Source organism: Apus apus, chromosome 3 (assembly GCF_020740795.1).
Source record: "Apus apus isolate bApuApu2 chromosome 3, bApuApu2.pri.cur, whole genome shotgun sequence".
NCBI lineage: Eukaryota > Metazoa > Chordata > Aves > Apodiformes > Apodidae > Apus > Apus apus.
The window spans coordinates 41,079,783-41,098,750 of record NC_067284.1 but is presented as its reverse complement, the minus strand read 5'-3'; the positions used below and the strand labels follow the sequence as shown (position 1 = coordinate 41,098,750).

Below are 18,968 nucleotides of genomic sequence, written 5' to 3'. Positions count from 1 at the left end.
AACAAACTATACAGAATCACAGAAGGGCTGAGGTTGGAAGACCCCTCTGGAGGTCATCTAGTCCAACTTCCCTGCTCAAAGCAGGCTCAGCTGGAACAGACTACGCAGGACCTTACTCAAGTGGGTTTTTAGTATCACCAAGGAAGGAAACTCCTCAGCCTTTCTGGACAACCTGTTCCTGTATTTTACCATCCTCACAGCAAAATAAGTGTTTTATTTTGTTTAAATGGCATTTCTTATGTTTTAGTTTGTCAATTGCCTTGTCTTGTCGTGAGGCACCACTAAGAATATGCCTGCTCAGCCGTTTTTACTCCCTACCATCTGGTATACACACACTCATAAGATCCCCCTGAGCATTCTCTTCTCCAGGCAAAACAGTTCCAGCTCTCTGCCTCTTCTAATATGACAGATGGTCCACTCCTTTTATCATCTTAGTGGCCTTTTGCTGGACTTGCTCCACTACGTCCATGTCTTTTTCATGTTGGGGAGCGCAGAACTGGACCCAGCACTCCAGGTATGTCTCACCAGTGCCTTGAGTTGGTGGTTATGCTCTTTCTAATACAGTCAAGATGCCATTGGTCTTCTTTGCTACAAAGGCACACTGCTGGCTCATGTTCAGCTTCTTGTCATCAGAACTCCAGGGCCTTTTCTGCAGAGCTGCTTTCTAGACAGTTGATCCCAACTGCCTACTTGTTATGCTGCTCCAGACCCAAGACTTTGCATGGGGTTCCTGACTGTGCATTTCCCTAGCATGTCCAGCTCTGAGCAGCAGCATACTCATCTGTTTTATCAACCTCTTGACCCAGTTTTGTACTGTCTACAAACTTACTGAGTGTGCATTGTCTCATCATGCAGGTCACTAAAATATATGTTAAACAGTACTGTCCTCAGTATGGGCTTCTAGGGTACACCATTAGTGACTGGTCTCAAACTGGGCTTCATGCTGCTGACCACAACACTTTAAGCCCAGCAGTTCAGCCACTTTTCCCTCCACCCTAACATCTACTAGCCTAGCTTGCACACATGAGAAACAGCAGTGTAGATGCAACTAATTTTAAAATTGTTTTTAAAAAAATCCCACAAAATAAGACTTTTTCCTAGTCTCTAGTCTATCTACCAAGAAAGTTACATTTTGTGCAGTTGCTTCCACCACAAGTTTTCTAAACCATGCAAGAAAAAAAAAAAAAAGAAGAAGAAAGATTGTGTATACTTAAGTCGAAAAACGGTAGTAGCGCCATTAGAGACCTACAGGAAAAGTGAAGACCCGATAAAAGCATAAAATTATATTGCTTTTTCTAAAGCATCACTTTTCCATTCATCCCATTAAATGCACTAAGTGGAATCCTGTGGTTTCTCAACCTGAACACTCAGCTGTAAGTCCAACATCCGTATTCTCTTCATTATGGTTAATCAGTTGGATCTAAACTTCAGTGATATCCTCTAGTGAATATTCTTTAAAAGCCATCCTATGCTATTGCAGTGAAGGCTTCTACTATTGCTTCTGTTTGGCAGCTAGAATACAATAAGCTTATTTTATGAATCTGTATATTGCAATAATTTGCTAGATTTGTCTCTTGTACAATACTTACTTTATTTCACATGAAATGAGAGGCATTTACTCCTACTCTTCCAGTAACTCATCATATAAAAGGTTGCAGGTAAGACTGTTCTGAATTTTTCACTCCAAGAAAGACTCTCCATATCTGATGAATCAAATAAGGATCTTCAGCAAAACCTCAAGTTTTGGGTGTGATGAGCTATCCTACAAAGAAAATCTGGGATAGCTAGTGTATGGCAGAAGCACTCACCCCGACAAAGACTGGAGCTTTCTGAAGTCCTGACAAAGACCAGAGCTTTTGGGCTGTCAAAGCCCGCTTTGGGGTTTGTTTTTTGTATTGTTGTGGGGTTTTTTATGTGCTTACCTTGCTTTTTCACATGCTTATGTCAGATGTTGCAAGCCATTTTGAGTTGGACCTCCTTGGACCAGGAGTTCTGCAGCTGGGGACCCTCCCCTGGAATCACACCTAAGGTAACTTCCCTGGGACTCAGAGCCTTCATCTTACAGGTGAGTGACTGCACATTGTGAGTCACTATTCCAAAGGATCGTTCGTGAAAAATTAGGAATTCTTAAGTCAGCTGTGTAGTATTATTCCCACCTGGTCCAAATTTGTGGCTTACTATTGTTTGTTGGAGGGCTAAATAATTTTGGTTAGAATAAATCTTAAGTGCCTGCTCCATCTATTTTGTGATTATCTCCATGACATACAATAGAGAAAGATGATCAAAAGAAAAACAAAGAAGCCTTCTTCTTCTTCAGCATACATTACACATTCTTGGTTTTGAAAATGCAGAAGTTGAGGAAACGGTGGCAATTAAAATCAAGGAACACACAGAAATCATATGTAAGTAGACTCGCAAGAAAAAAACTACCATGCACTTGTGTGCAACTTCACATTGAATAATTAGCTCAAGGCCTCTGGCACTGAGGTGGGTACAGGTCTGTATTAAGCACATGTCAGTTTATATATACTCAGCCTCTCAAACAAATGTACCTCGTTCTGACTACTACTGCAAAAATAGCTACCTTTATATGAAAAGGGAAACAACCAAAGAGGTAAATTGGTGGCATATTGTAAAATACACAATTATCTAGGAGAAAAATTTAATAATTATCTATGTAACCCATATACAAAGAACCCACTGTTAGCATACTGAGAAAATATTCTGAGGCACATTTTAAAATTACTCTATGTATAAGGCAGCTTTCCATACACAGTTTTAATTCCATAGAACTACGAATGACATCTTAACTTGTGAAGAGACAACTTGATTTCTAACTTAGTTAACAAATAGCATTTATGCTTTGGTCTGCATTCTTAAAAAATCAGTAAGTGTATCTCCAGTAATTAATGCACTCCTCCCATAACAGTCATAAAAGGTTCTAATAAAGAAGACATTTTTATACCTAGCTTTCTGTTCTGCTTTTAGCAGATCATCTCCTTAATTATAATTTATACTTTAAAAGAACTTCCATGGCCTTCTATCTATAGTTTAAGGATCAGAAAGACTATGTACAAAACAGCTTCCAAAACAACATCACTTCCATGACAGTGTAAGGTTATTTACGATAAAAAAACATTAAAAATTAACAAACTCAATGCATATCAACGGAGCTACTACATACATTTCAGAAATGTCTACTTTTACAGATAAAAAGTTAAATAAATGCTTGCACTTGTTATTTTGCCATAGAGCTTTCATTAAGTTCTTAACACACTTCCTAGCTTTTGAGCAGTCTTCCATCACAGAACCAAGACATAAAATGCACTAGAACTTGCAGAGTTTCCAATAATTTCATTGGAAGTGCCATTATAATGGAACATTAGCGATACTAGTGTATCATGATAAAGAAGGAACATAAACCTGAACATAAACTTTCCAAAAAGAAGAAAAAGGCAGCAGTGCTCTGACTACCAAAGTATTAACTAAGAACGAAATCCTTTTCACTTACTAGGAATTACAAGTTTCTTTCTACTTTATACTCCAAAAGAAAAAAAAAATAAAAGTAACACAAGCTAAAGAAATCATCATCTAACTTTCTGACAGCTAAAGTTTTCAATACTTTGTGAACATCTTCAAGGAAAGTGATACAAGGTGCCTTGTAAGGCTCTTAAGCTACCTTACACAGAAGATTCACATCTGGTAATACTACACTGTATTTCAGAAAGCAAGATTTGAAGTGAGCTGTTTAAGCTGAAGCGTTCCAGTTCACACTCCCCATATCCTATGCATGTTGAAAACTGAAATACTGCATTGTAGCTTCATCTTGGTTAGACTCTGATCTCAGAGATCCTTTCCAACTATGACTATTCTGTGTGATTCTGTATGATCTTCTACCCTGTCCCAGTTGCCTGAGAATAAAAAAAAGTTATGTAATCTACTGTATTACATGACTTCTACTGGGAAACAAGTGTAAGGAAGGTATAAACCATGGTGAAGGTGTAACTATCAGGAAATTAATCAGTTTCAACACGTTACACCCTACTGGGCTCTCCAATAGTACATAAGCCACCAGTTATAAGGACAAACACAAGTGTATAAAAAAAGATCAACTATGCATTTTATTGCCTGAGTTGTCATGCAATAAATCTGCAAATTGAACTAGAAAGTCAAGTTAATTAAATGACTTCAAGTGTTTTTATTTTCACAGATAAGAACATGTAAGAGCTGGCCAAAAGGATGTATGATTGAACTCCACTGATAAAAGACATACTTGCAAAAAATAGCCTTTCACAGCCCTCTAATGAACAAGAATAGCTTAGGTATTCATTCTGCATACAACTTGAATAAACTATTTCCTTCTGTTACGGACTACTTCGGCATATTGTTTCAGCTGCTACTCAATGTCCTTGTGCTGGAAGAGGTGTGGCAGTACCAATACCCAATCAAAATTCCCTTTCGGTTCTGGGATGTTAACCTCTGAGTCAGGTTATGTCAGAAAACTACTGTAAAACTGTAGCACAGTCAGCTAAAGGCAATTACCTAACACAGTTAAGTCTTGAGAAACACAGTGGGGGAAAAAAAAAAAAAAAAGTAGGAATGAAGAAAAAGACTTGGCGACAGATGTGCAAATTCCCCAATCTGCCTCCTGGTGAGAAAGAATCCCATTTACTCTCTAATCATCTATCTAGGATACAGCTGACACATCTGCTATATGATTAGACCTTAAATCTCTGCAAGGAACACCAGAGAGGCCAAAGGGCTACTCCACATTGTGTGTTAGTCTCCAAACTGCATTTCCTTACAAATTTATTTCTTGCATTAGGATGGAATTTAAGGTAGTATGTTTGTATTGCATCTGCTTGTAGGTATTTAGACTCTGTAAAAGAATACACTGGAAAGTTCTCACAGCTCAGCAACTGACTTTGCATGGAGGAGATAACAGTAGTTTGCCCTTGGCAAAACAACCAACCAACATAGCAAAGATCTTCACTCTACAAGAATTGTTGCATATATAAACAAATGCATTTTCTCTCAGCAGAGTGATATTAAGTTCACAGCTTCCCAAAACAAAAAGTAGCAACACCTAAGTGGAGAAAAAAGGTGAAAAAAGTTATCTTACAGACGTGTATCACTGTTTCTGATAAATTATAAAAATAAATGGGTTCAAGCAGTACCTAATTTCAATATGCACTTTACACTTCTTTTGAGAATTATAAAGGCTTTTGAATCCAAGAAACTTTTGGGCAACATCCAGAAACAGAATACATAGTTTTATGACAAGACAGCTGCATTTCCTACTTTAAAAAAAAACAACCTTAAAAGACAAGAATACAATTATTTCAGAACGTAATGAAACCAAGCATAAATCCTGAAGGAAATAATCAAACTTTATGTTGCACAGTCCCTAAATCAGATTTAGAAAATAAAAGGTGAAAACCTGTTTTAGAGTCTTGACAATATGAATAAAATATTCTCATTTAAATATTCTCATATATTTCTTAATTTCCTAATTGACAGAAGTCCCTGAAAAAAATATTAGTGTTTGTTTTTATTTTCACTTCTTTGTCTTTTTGTCAGGCTTTTGGAAAGCCACTGCAAAATGGCATGGCATAGATTTTCAGGTAAATAATTCACTGCACTTACCTTCACAGCGTTCAGTGTAATCAATGTTATAGCTCACCACACTGACTCCACAGGACTGGGAAATTGTGGTCATGCAAGTCGGGCCTTTAAAGAGCTCTTGCTAGTAGGGAAATGTGTTGGTTTGCATAGCGGGAAGTAAAACTTACTTGCTTTTGACATCTGAGCCAGTGGAACGAATACCTGGAGGCGGCCCTGTGTTCAGCACCGCGGAGAGCGGCAGGGGAGAGTGAATGTCCGCGCCCTTCGCTCAGCACCGCGGAGAGCGGCAGGAGCGCGCCCCGCGCAGCCTCCGCGGCCGCGGGGCAAGAGAAACAGCCCCAGCGCGGACGACAGGCAACGCGTCACACAAGGCTCCGCTTCACAAGTCTTCCAAGAAAAGCACGTCCAGCCTCAGACTTCACTAAAATCTATATCATGTACCTCGATAAAATCAGTTCTTGCAGAGAAACTTGCGGTTACTTTCAATTCTTTAACAAACCACTGTGGTTTTTTATACCTCCCAGACAAATTTCTTTCTTTCTTTCTTTCTGTACACTTAAGTTCTTCCCTTTTCTAAAAGGGCTTGTATGAATCTCTTTTCCAGAAATGAGAGCAGAAGAGGCTGAAGAATTAGTTGCAAATCTAGAGTCAAACAGGTCATGTCAGCAAGGACTTCAATAAAAGTTTCTTTATGGAGCCACATTCACCAGAATTTCATATAGACACATGCAGATGCACATATTTTATAGTCAGAGGACATGTTAATTCTCTCTCCAACTTGGTCAAACTAAGTTTTCTGAAAGAAGGAAATGGAGTTTTCCTCGGGACCAGGGAGCCTAGGGCCATAAGAAAAATAAATAAAAATAAATTGCCATTAGATAAAAAAAAGTCTATTACACCAACAGCTACGTCCAACAATTCTGAGATTTGGAATGCAGCCTATTCTATAGTATCTGCTCATAGCTATGGAAAAGAATACAAACCAACAGAAGCTAAACTTGCTTCAGGCTCTTTGCCTGTACTGAAGGTGCAAGGACACTTAATATAGCAGTGCCTGCCCAAACATAAATAAAAAGAATTATAACCTCATGCATTAGGTATTTGGATGTAAGGCAGAATATATCCAATGCACCAAAATGTGAATGGTCTACACTGTAGACTGAAAAGGTATACAGAGCAAAGTGTGAAGCAGAGCACAGAATTAATGAAAGATAAGACAAGAATCATGGGAGTAGAGAAAATGGGCACAGAATGTTCCCAGACCCCCTCAAGGAACACAAACTGATCTTCATGTCAAAGCTCAGTCTCTGCTTTAGGACACATTTTTGCAATTTCTTTCTGAGCATAAAGCAAACAGCCATATGCTTACAAAAAGAAAAAGGAAAAAAAAAAGAAAAAAGAAAAAAGGAAGGAAGGTGGGGGGAAGTACTGACTGATTTTAATTATATAGGAACTTAACTGAACTATAAGTTAAAGCTCTAACTTTAGCTACAATATAGAAAGCTAGTGAGCAACCCAACCAAAATAATGGATAAAAAAATGTAGATAAAATTTTACCATTCAGTGACAGGACATGAAGTGTTTTATCTTGTTTTCAAGTAAGTAATGTAAGTAATACACATTACTCATGGAGGCAATACAGTTAATACTGGAAAGACAGGACACACATAGGTTTTTAAGGTGTTTAAAAATTTTTTTTAGCCTGTAAACATCCTTGATTACTTACTACTACCAGCTACAAATGTACTGTGATTTTTGAAATGTGAAACCTATACTTATAATTACACAAAACCAATAGATAATTTTTCAAAAAATTAAATTCCTCCTCACAGCAAGAATTTACCACTATTTTAATTTGTCAAATTTTACACATGAAAAGATAGTCAAAGGAGATTACTGCAATACATTTTGGTACAACCTAGCCAAACATATCACCACCTGTACTACAAACTACTAGATCTGAGAATGCACTGACAACCTTTACTTAAAGTTACACCTTTCAGTCATGTCAGTAAAAACATTGTTCAAATAAAAAAATCACCACATTATAGCACACCCGTTTTCTAAACACTGCAATCCATGTTTCCAGAAACAAAATGGCTGGAATGATTTCTTGAATCTCAAAAAAATGAAAAGAGAAAGCAAGTTATTTCTTTTCGTCAACTCATACTTCTTTTAGCTAGCAGGTTGTCATTCATTTAACAGGGGCATCTTTAACAAGAAGCACTCCATGAACTTGTTAACAGTAGCTATTTTTGAAGACAGTAATTTTGAGCCTAATCAAGTGACAGCCCCAGCAAAAGGTTGATCTTCTTCACAGCCTTCTTGATTCAGTTTAAAAAGCCTGACCTAGGAAACAAAAGCAGGTAACATGCATTAAGTAGGACAAGATAGTGAATAGCTTTAGACTGGTTTTGTTTCTTCTAGTTATTTTTGGAATGCAGTGCCTTTGGTTATTGGCACATCAGTCATTAAAAGAATACCTAGAAGCCTGGCTAACTACTGCCCAACTCATATAATCCAAGAGACATACACATCTGAACTCTTAATGTTATGTTGAGATTTTCTGGATTTATTTAGCAGTAAGCATGCAAACAGGAAGAAAAAGTTAGTAACTCCTTAAGGTAACGTGCCCTTCCTCCCTCCCAGTTAACAGGAGAGTAAAGTTTTCCATAGAGACATATGGAGTGGGGTGGGAAAACAGCAGTACCACTGAAAAAAATCAGTATTTTTATTAAAACCAAAGCCTGAGTTTGGAGAATGAGATATTGGAAGAATTTCAGTGGTTAGAAGTTACTATAAGGCCAGAAGTTAGGTACCAATACAATGACTTAGGACAAATAACATTTCTACACATATAGTAAATGCAGTGTGCATCGAATTGTACTTCTAGATATTAAAATATAAAGTACCAATAGGTTGCACGACAATGTAAACATACCCAAATAAAACCAAAGGTGTTACTAAATACAGTTTTGCAGTGTTTGAAAAAAGTAGAGAACCATTATGATTAACTTTAAATTGCAATCTGACTTTTACTAAAGTGGTAAGATTCATCATTTTGAAACAACTTCTTTACATTTTCATAGTATCTATATACCAAAACAAAACAAAAAAACCCCACACAAATCCAAATGTCTTCAGCTGATACATTTTTATAATACTTGAAAAGTCAGAAGTCCTTGCAGGACTGAGTACATCAAAGTGCTGTGTCTGTGCTAATTTATAAGTGTACAAACGAATGAATCTATGAATACCTTGCACAGTTACATAGAGTTCAACCATTGATGTTCTTTTTCAAACATACATAAAAGACTCTCCTGTTTATAACCTTACATTTGGAGGAAAGCATTTCAGTATTAAATTTTTAACTCTGAATTGACACTTCCTTGATTATATCTAAACGAATGTAAAACCAAAAGTGTTCTTCCATAACACAGTATTTATCTGAAAACTGTAATAATAGCAGCAAAAAAATGCCATTAAATTAAATTTCAAGATATTTCTTATTTTTTCATAGGATCTATGTCATTATATGTAAAAAGCAGCTAAAGGCTGACAGCTTTTAAACTTTATGGATGCTGTTATATCAGGGTTCACTTATGGCCTGCATGTTCTCTCTTCTTTAGTTTTTAAATTTTGACATGTTGGTAACAATAAACTTTGACTAAATTAGTCATCTTGCAGGTTTTCTTTAAGCATGCACTGATCTATCAGATTTAACAGTTGAAGTACATACCACAGCAGTAACACCTAACATTATTCCAGTTCCCTGTAATTCTTTATTATTTAATTATAGCAATAAATAAGAATAAGCATAGAACAAGAGGATACATATAGAATCATTTAGGTTGGAAAAGACCCTTAAGATCATCAAGTCCAATTGTAAACCTAACACCAGGCAACCATATCCCTAAGTGCTGCATCAAATTATTCGTCTTCTCCCCTAATTTATTTGTCTCTTCTTTTCAACTACTCTTTTGGATGTTTGTAAAATGTGGGAAATAAACAACATAAAAAAACCAATAACACCAAAACAATCTCAGAGAAGCTAATATATGCATGAGCACATTAAAGATGCATTTTAGACTAGTAGCTTATATGTCAATGTGTGATTAGACAGTTTTTCAACATCACACTTTCAATTACACACACATACAGAAAATATCTTTAGAACATTAAGCTGTCCGTGGTCTCAGAAGAGCTCTGAGTTAGCAGTCAACATTAAGGCTATGTGGGTGGAGCGGAAAGAAATTTCATTTGAGCAATTTTTTTTTTTAATATATATCAAAAATATTTTGTTCTTCTTCTACTTTTTTCTTCTTGATGTCTTGTGACAAAAAAGACTGTAAAATCATTGACCTAATTCACACACTGCACAAGACTGAGCTCTAAAATACACCAATTTCAGGTCCATATAGCACCCCTGTAGTCTCACCTTAACAGGTGTGCAATGAAAATTAAAGGAAGAACCACTTGAGGGATATATGGTTCTGAGGTCTTCAAAGTACCAGAGTAATTAACTTTTTTCAACAAGACCTGATTGGGAAAAAGCAACATTAGGTAAGAGTTCTCTGACTTTGTTTCAGGACTGTCAATTTTTTTTAAATTTTTTTTTTATTTAAGAGCCCTGACCTTTACAATATGCAAACAGCATATTAGCTAGAATATCAAATTCCATAATTTTTGTTCTACAAAAAATGGAAGGTAAACAAGACATCTTCAGGTCCAAATTAGAAGCCACAGCTGCTTCAAAGCAATTCTAAATGCTTCAACTAGCAAGTATTCAGATAAACGACAATAATAGCTAACTTCATTTAAGGTCTTAAGAAAATGCTGAGAACCAGAAAGATCTACTTAATTATTCTGATTTAAACTGGATGGGATTAAAGATATGCCATTTTTACCCAGTCCCATCTTTGTTACCATCACATGTACAGAAAGCTTCTGTGAATCTCTCTTGCTAAGACCTTAACATCTGCAGGACGAAGAGTCAGAACACCACATGGACAGTCAGAAAGGGAAGACAGGGAGACTATACTAACATGATTAAAACAGAAAATCTTAAGAAACCTGCTTCAGAAGTATTGTCTCACTTCTCAGTTCCTAACTTCAGTCTCCCTCTTCTTAGGGGACTGACTTCAACTATCTTTGTAATAATTAACACAAACCAAAATTAAGTATCTCCAGAGAAATGTAAAAGAATTTACTAAGATTACATTTTCATATCTTCTTGTCCTTGGAAACTATTTCATGTCATAACAAAATATAACATTTATTCCCACATTACCAGGCAGAAGCATATGCAAAAATTCTGACATTCAAATATGCAGTCAAATCACACCCGCCTCAAAATTTCAGTTCTTTTCACACAGTTCTAGAATTGTTAGCAAACACTGGCCTACTGCCAATGTTAACACACATTGGAGAGATGACAAAGTTGCTTAGAAAACTAAACCCCAAGTTTTTACAAACTGTTAATGGCATCAATTACCACATGATGACAGTTAACATCAAAACAGTTCTACAGCATCTTTTAGATTCTCATTTCTTCCCTATTTTAAGGCCTAATTTTTTGAGTTTTCTTCTAATCCCATGGACAAGGAACCTTCTGCAGGAGGTTGAGTTGTTTTGTTTCCTGCAAAAGAATATTTCCTAACAAAAACTGACACAGTTTCACTGAAACATTCCATTAGGAATCAGTAAGATAAATTAAATCCTACTGCTGTCACTTGCATAGCACTGCATTCTATGGTAACTGAGGGAGACTTTTAACTGTGCTCACAAAAAAGTTCATACAACAAGAAGCAGAAGCATCTGAAGAGCACTAACTAAACTAAATTTGCTCTTTATCCTTTGAAAAAAATTACCATCTACTTCACCAAGCAACTCACTGGGCTAACTACTACATTAAAATCTATTCTCTAAGTACTTCTCTCTAAGGCAGGAAGACAAATGAAAAACTTTAATGGTTTTAAAGAAAAAAAAAAAAAAAGGACATTTTCCAAAATTACACAGCAAGCTGATGGCAAGAGTCAAAAAACAGAGCTCCTGTCTCAGGAGTCCCAGATTCTAGTTTCTTGTTTACTGGAGAATGGTGTGTGTTAAATAATTTTGTCACCTTAGTTTTTGAACTAGCTGAGTTTTACAGAACCTACCTAGAACTGAACTATCCAGTTGTAAGCACATATCATTGGAAAACACTGGAGTTTTGTATATTTTTTTGCTTTTTATTAAATACATAGAAACAATCACTGTAGGGTATGTATCACCTGCATGGCACTTACAGACTCTTCTTCAAATTAATGTAATATTTCTGCAACTAACATCATAGAATCATCATAGAATCACTGAACAGTTTGGATTAGAAGGGACCTTAAAATCATCTGGTTCCAACTGCCCCGCATGGGCAGGGACACCTCCCACTAGACCAGACTGCAACCTAATCAATGCTGAAGATTTTTGCTGCATAATCCCAGTGCAGGTCACACAGTTATTCACTAGATGTCAAAGATAAGGATTTATGATGATGTCACGAAGCTCCACATTTAGGATATACACTTCTCAATCCCAAACATTCAAGCTGCAAACTCTGGCACAAAGAGAAAAAAACCAAACAAACACAAACCAAACCAAAACCACTTGTACTTGTGCCATCCTGGTAACCGTAAACACTAATCCCATTCTCCCCCACTGATGTAAGCATAGCAGCAACTTGCTTTTTGTTTTATATTCCAGTTGTCTTATGCAAAGTAATTAAATATATATGTGCATATTTTTATCTGCAGCAGGCATAATTCAACCCTGAATTAGCACTCCAGGATCCAGTAGTACGAACACGCATAAGCAATCTCATAATCACAATTTACTTCTTGTTGGCTTTAATGTTTGTGTCAGATGCTACTTTATCCCCAAACTGGTACACAGATCTTTCAAAATGCCTAAAAATAAGGAGCTTATACTGAAGAGGAAGAACTAAAATTGCTCCAGTTACAATTTACCAGTCTTTAAACACGACATGGAGTATCGTTTTTTAAAGCTGCATTTCCAACTACTTGTTTTACCTTCCCCTGTGAATTATGCAAATTGAAGTTAAATCAAGTAAGTCTTCCCCCGTCCCTGAAAGTAAAAACACAATTAAGACCTTCTGAACTGTTGCGCTTGGTGAAATGGATCTGCGACTTTTTTTGTCTCACTCTGAATTACTGATTAAATCTCGTTATTAAAAGATTTTCCCCTTTCTTTGTATTCCTGTATCGTTTTGACTTAAACATTAGTCTCTTTGAGTAATGTGAAAACATAACAAAGGAATCTTAATTTTGGATTTTACATTTACTTCCTGAGTGACCTGCATCTTCTGTGGGGAAAGCATTCTCTTCTGCTGCTACTCGCGGCCCACAACACAAATAGTATAAGGATAGGCAAAAATAAACTATTGAGTCACATTTCTTTTGTTAGAATACAGAAGCTGTCTGGGTAACTTAACTATGCATATCCCTCTGGCAATACCCCATGTATACTTAGATTTCCTTTTACTGCATTGGTGGGTTTGTTTTGACCTGGTAAAGCGCCTGAACTCAGCTCTAAACCTACTGAGAGACTTCATATATCTTAAAGCAGCCTCAGAGACAAGTTGGAAGACAGTAAATAAACAAACAGGAAAAACAGTTGGAAGGTGGGGGAAGTGTCTCATACATAAGATACTAAACAATTTGAGAAGCACAATTAAGAAGTTGTATTCTTAATTAGGATTTCCTGGATTACTGAAAAGGATTTCTATACACATAACTTAATAAGCACTTGACAAAGGTAAACCAGCAGAATTTCATCAAAAGACCATCACAGAAATAACCCAGCATTATTTTTGCATCAGCTGATTTCCAGAAATCTTCTGCCAAGTGCAAAAGAATCTCTGATAGATAACTCTTGCTTACAGAATAAGTATCATGTTCATATTTTCCCCTGTAGTTTGAGTTCTTTCTCTAGGATTAATTTCTCCAGCCATTTATCAAATCAGGATTCAGATTCTAGAGCAGGTTGGAAAGTTTAGATTATACTTTACCCAGAAGTTTCTATGCTTCTTTTAAGCCTCCCCTTCTGCAAGGTCAAGTAACAAACAGAAATGTAGGACTTGAGCCCTCAAAATACAAAACTGTCAAAATCTGCACATTTAGCTCAATGAAATTAATGCTATAGAATACTTTTTATCTTAATCTTTAAATTGTTAATTTTACTGTTGCAACACCTGTAAGTACCGTTCTTCACTCCAGTCAGTAGATAGAGCAGTGCATTTTCCAAGTTTTCTCCCTAAAAAACTAACACACAAACTAAAATATCACCAGAATCTGCAAGTCGCTGGCAAGATTCCAGCATTGCAGAAGTGTAATCCACATGTAAACTCCTTGTACAAGCACATAGCTTACAGTCATTTAAAATACACAAGCAGAAGACAACCCATAGCTTTTATCTGCACTCCTCTGAAGTCTTTGGCAGGATAGACATGCATATAACTTCTAGAAGTTTAGAAGTTCCAATAAATTCTACTATGGATAATTTAAAAAACCTATTAAAAACCAGTTTTTACTTAAACTCTCTTCATGTTTTTCAATATTTTAGTTCAAAATATTCTAGCACCGTGCATTTAAAATCATATTTAACTCACATCCACCTCAAGAGATCTGACATACCTCAGGTCACATGCCAAGTGATGCGGAACTCATAGATATAAATAAATTATTTCACAAGAAGTGGAACACTGTTTCTGAAATCAGCTATAAACTGAGGGTTAAACTCTTGGCAAATGGAAATGAAATATATCAAAAGGACACACATAAATAAAAAGTATTCTTTGAAAGCACTACTTCGCATATGCACTTAGGCCCTACGGTAAGACTAAAATACATCTCCAGGTGCTTTCTGCACCATTCAGGGAACACGAGTCTGTACTGATAGCTTTAATGTTTTAATTTATGATTTGTACGCACATGGAGTAAAACCAAAGAGATTCTTCAGCTTCTTTTAATTCTGCTTTGCTCCTTACAACCCTACAACTTTAGTCCCACTGATGTTAACATATAAGGTAATTGCACTCTGAATTCAAAGGCAAGACAAAATACCCCTCAGTCATCAGTTTTCCAGTACATTAAGGGGCACAGCATGCCATGATAAATACCTTTTTTAACAGGTCGATGGTGCATCCACTGTGCATAAATATGAACTGTCTCCACTGTGAGCCTGCCAGCAGTCTTCATTCTTACTTCCCAAGAAATGTCACCTTCATCCATGTTAGCACACATTTGAAGAAATCCAGCAGTTCTCATGGTGCTTTTAAGGTACCTTTAAATGTTTTAGCTACACAATTCTTGACATAAGTTATTTCTTCTCTCTCTTTAATTAAGAGAATCTGCCTTTCATTTCCTAAGCAGTGCTATTTACCTACAGCTTGAACATCATACAGGAGATAACAACACAGCACCACAGCATATTTTTTTTAAGCTATTCTAAGTAAATCATAGCTACAACCACATCTGAAACCTGGGGGCCTTAACATTATGCTTTTAAAACACCTTGTGTTTTCACCCCAGCCTTTTCAAAGATACAATGGGTTTTCTATTCCGGGGATGATAAAACAAAAACTGCTCAATCAGCAACACAAGGCCAAAGATATTCTCACACCTTGCCCGCACTATCTCAGGCGTCCAACATATAACCAGACAACTTAAAAACAAACAAACAAATCAACTTATCTTCCGTAAAAAGAAAGCAAGCATGGCTCGAATTTATCCATTTCAAACGACCCAGGGAAGGGCTGACAAAAGAGCTTGAAGAGAAGCCACAATTTCCACACAGCAAGCACCAAGTATCTGCCCAGCAACCAGGGATCGCCCCCCGCACGCCCGGATACCTGGCCCCGCCAGCGGGAACGTGGACACAGCTAACCGGGAAGCGGCACTGCGACAGCTCCCGCGCACGGTTCGTCCCCAGCCCCGCCGTTCCCGGTGCCTCAGGGTACACCGGAGCCCTGCCCGCGGGACCCCGCGGGGCTGCGCCCGGGGCACGGCGGCCGCGCCAGGCCCGGCCTTCGGGCCGCCCTCCCGGCCACATCCCAGCCGGACTGACCGTCAGCCCCGAGGGCCGGCCTCCCCGCAGCCACACCGCTGCCGAGGGGACGGCAAGAGGCGAACGGGAACAAAACGAAGAGGAAGAAGTCAGAGGCGGCAGAACGCGGCGGCTCCGGCTGCGCGGCGGGGCAGGCGCTCCCTCACCTTCGTGAGCTGGGCGATCTTCTTGCTCATTTTGAAGTGCAGGTCCGGGCTGTGCTCGGCGCCCAGCCCCGCCTGGGCTGAGCCGGAGCCGCCGTAGCTGTGCGGCGGCGGCTGCCAGCCCATCCCCGGGGTCGCCATCTTCAGCGCCCGGCCCCGCCGCCGCTCGGGCCCCGCCGGCACCGGCCCCGCAGCAGCGCCCGGCCGAGGGCGCCCCGGCCGCGAACCGCTGCCCGCGGCGGCTGCTCCCGCCCCGAGAGCTTCCTACTGCCGCCGGCTCAGCCCGCCGCGCCGGGCTGCAGCGCCGGCCCCTCGCAGGGCGGCTGCGCCAAGCGGCGCCAGCCTCCCCGCTCCCCGGACGTTCCGCCCGGGCAGCGGGCGGGGAGGCCGGGCCGGCCCTAGGGCGGCCAGAGGCCGAGCGGCAGGGCAGGGCAGGGCAGCGCTGCCCGGTTGCCGGGCTGCCGCCGGGCTGTTTACGCCGCGCAGCCGCGCGTCACTCGCCGGCCCCGCCCGCCGGCCCGCAGCCTCCCCGCCCCGCCCCGCGGGGGCGGCGGTGCGGGCCCGAGGCGGGGCTGCCGCGCCGGGCAGGGCCGCGGGCGCGCACGGCCCCCGCCGGAGCCTTGTTTGCCTCACGCCTGGGAAAGCGGCGAGTGCCGGTGGGCGCGGCAGGGCAGCGCTGGTCCCTGGGTGGGTGCTGGTCTGCGGCGGAGGGAGGGCTGCTGTTTCCTCAGAGCGGGAGGTGGTGGGAGCAAGAAGCGCAAAATCCCCTGGGGTTTCGTGGGGAGAAGCAGCGCGGTGCTCCGAGGTGGGGCGGCCCGGGCGGGGACGGGGCAGGGGCCGGGCAGGGTCTGTCCCTTCTGCGGAGCCGCAGTCACGGGCCTGGGCTCTGGCGAGCGCACAGCAAGGATCCCTGCCGGCAGGCATTCGCTGCGGAATTTAGTAACGTCCTTTAGCGGGAATTTGGCCGCTCTCTTCTCCTGTTCCCATCCCGTGCAACGCAGCCACCCTCTGTAACAATTTAGGGTCTCCTTGCTGGGCTCTGGCCTTGCGAGGATATATACACACACTGATGGGGTCGGACACGTTCGGTTTCATGACTAACTGCCACGGTGGTCCTCTTCTAAAGAGTCCTTGGTATTCTCTGTTGAGTAGTTTGTCTTCTTACTGCTTTTATTCCGCCCCCCCCCCCCAATAATTCTTCTTTGCCTGTGTTCTTTGTAGGCAGACAGAAATATCAAAGAGGAAAACTACAGAAATACATGGCTAAATCCGTTTTTTCTCCATGAGGCTATGGAGAAAAGTATTCCTTGGAATTGGCAAATGATAGGAATAGATGGAATAGGAAATTAGAAGAGATCCATATTGCAGGGCAGTGTGTCTCGCTTGCTCACAGGGAGTCACACTGACACAGTATGATGGATAACCAACTCAACGTGAACTGCCACTCCAAGCCTGGGGTCACGGGGCAGATGAGACTCTTTGATGTACAGATGGGACACTAACCAGAAGGTACAATTAGATGTTGCTACTTTTGTGCAGATTGTTTATGAGAGTACAAGAGAAATAATTGCCCTGAAGTCTGGAGTCCGTAGATTTCATGTGTCAACACACTGGAAAGGTGTTGAAACAGAGGATGAGAATTACTACAGAGGTTCTGGAAAAAGTCTCATATATTGAAAGACATCATAAACTCAAAATATTTTGCATAGCAAGGAGTCTAAGAAGTTATTGAATCCCAGTCACTAAGTAGCTGTGTGCCTTACATGCAGAATTGTAATTGTTCAGGAAATTCTGTCACTGATTTTATTTTTTTTTTCCTTCTGAAGTGGCCCGTTCTGGCAACAGAGAACAAAGGACAGATGGTGCCTACCCAGGCAGTGAATCGTACAGATGAAATACAAGGGAACGAAAAAATATTAGGAGCATCTGTATCAAATCTGTGTCCATAGATGACATCCATGAATAGCATATAGTGTTAATTCAGTTGTATCAAATTAAAAAATAATTCAGTGGCAGAGGAGACTGTGATTTTTCATGTCTAGGAAGGTCAAACTACTAATTAAAACAGTAGACTGATTTTGAAGACTTGGTTATAGATAATGGTTGTGTCTGGCTGATTGTGTGATCTTAAACAAGCCTCTTAATTCTTGTGCAAAAGGGCACTTTCTTTAGTGTACCTAATAACAGCTCTGATATTAAGGTTCAGTTTATCACTGCTCCTACAAATCTCAAAAGTTATAGAAAGTGTTATTTTAATTTTAATCTACACATTTCAAATATTTTGGATTGACTTACTTTTCAAATAAATTAGCAATGTTTGGCATTATCAACATTTCTTTTAAGGCAACTCACGTTTGTTGTTTTTTTTCAGTTTCTTCTAAAGAAATATGCGTATTTGCTGTGGTTCATATTGGCCCCAAATCATCGTTTTGAAGCATTTTAAAGTGACTTAAATCTCCTAGGACAAAATAGCCACACATGTTTAATATTTTTCTCCCTCTTGTACTGAGTTGCTAAATAATGAGTTTTGTCTAGGTGCTTTTAAATAAAAAAAAGTTATTAAATATTCTTTGTCAATATTTCATGTGCCTTTTGGTAGAAGTTTTCATATTTAATTTTTTTCAAGCTCCTCTACACGTTTTATTACTTTAGAGTTCAGATGGTGACTGCTAAGGAGCTCTTTTCCATTCAGGTCTGCATGTGTAGGACAGAGCCTGTTTTCTTTAAGGTCACTGCTGAAAAGAGGCTTTATGCAGCAGAACAGTCAGGAACTTGGTGCTTATTTTGTTCCTTGGTGGGATTTCATGTCTTGTCAGTGTAGTAGGGGATCTGTAGGTCACAGTGCCTCCCAAGGCCTGGGCTGAGGCCACCCAGAGGGAAATGACCAGGCAGTCAAAAGGGTGCAAAAAGCAATGGCATGAGGCAGGGCTCCTGGTGTGTATCATTGCTGGGAAAGTCGCACTGTGAAACCTTTAGTGTCTCAATTACCATAGCCTGATGTAAGTGATATACAATTAATATCTATTCAGTGTGTCCATGTCAGTATAGACACTGTGTAGGAGTGCTTTTGATACATGTATA

At 39.7% G+C, this 18,968-nt stretch overlaps 1 protein-coding gene and 1 long non-coding RNA gene across 15 annotated transcripts in view; one reads left to right on the top strand and one right to left on the bottom strand.

Annotated features, from left to right (window-relative positions):
* The window catches only part of FAM184A (family with sequence similarity 184 member A), a 69,731-nt gene extending 53,609 nt beyond the window's left edge, over positions 1-16,122 (bottom strand). For 7 of the 13 annotated variants that reach the window (XM_051614007.1, XM_051614011.1, XM_051614008.1 and 4 more), the window contains exon 1: positions 15,891-16,121. In XM_051614007.1, coding sequence (XP_051469967.1) covers positions 15,891-16,028 — 138 coding nt within the window. In that variant the 5' untranslated portion in view covers positions 16,029-16,121. Of the gene's footprint in view, positions 1-14,797; positions 14,928-15,890 lie in introns of those variants that run through there. The other 6 variants (XM_051614004.1, XM_051614015.1, XM_051614005.1 and 3 more) reach the window with 3 other exon arrangements.
* Positions 16,123-16,468: 346 nt separating this feature from the next.
* On the top strand, positions 16,469-18,437 carry LOC127381984 (uncharacterized). 2 transcript variants are annotated; one of them, XR_007888838.1, is made up of 3 exons: positions 16,469-16,574; positions 17,109-17,396; positions 18,259-18,437. It is a non-coding gene; the product is annotated as an uncharacterized LOC127381984 (long non-coding RNA). The 2 variants fall into 2 exon arrangements; XR_007888837.1 differs by having other exon boundaries at positions 17,714-18,437.
* The last annotated feature ends 531 nt before the right edge of the window (positions 18,438-18,968 follow it).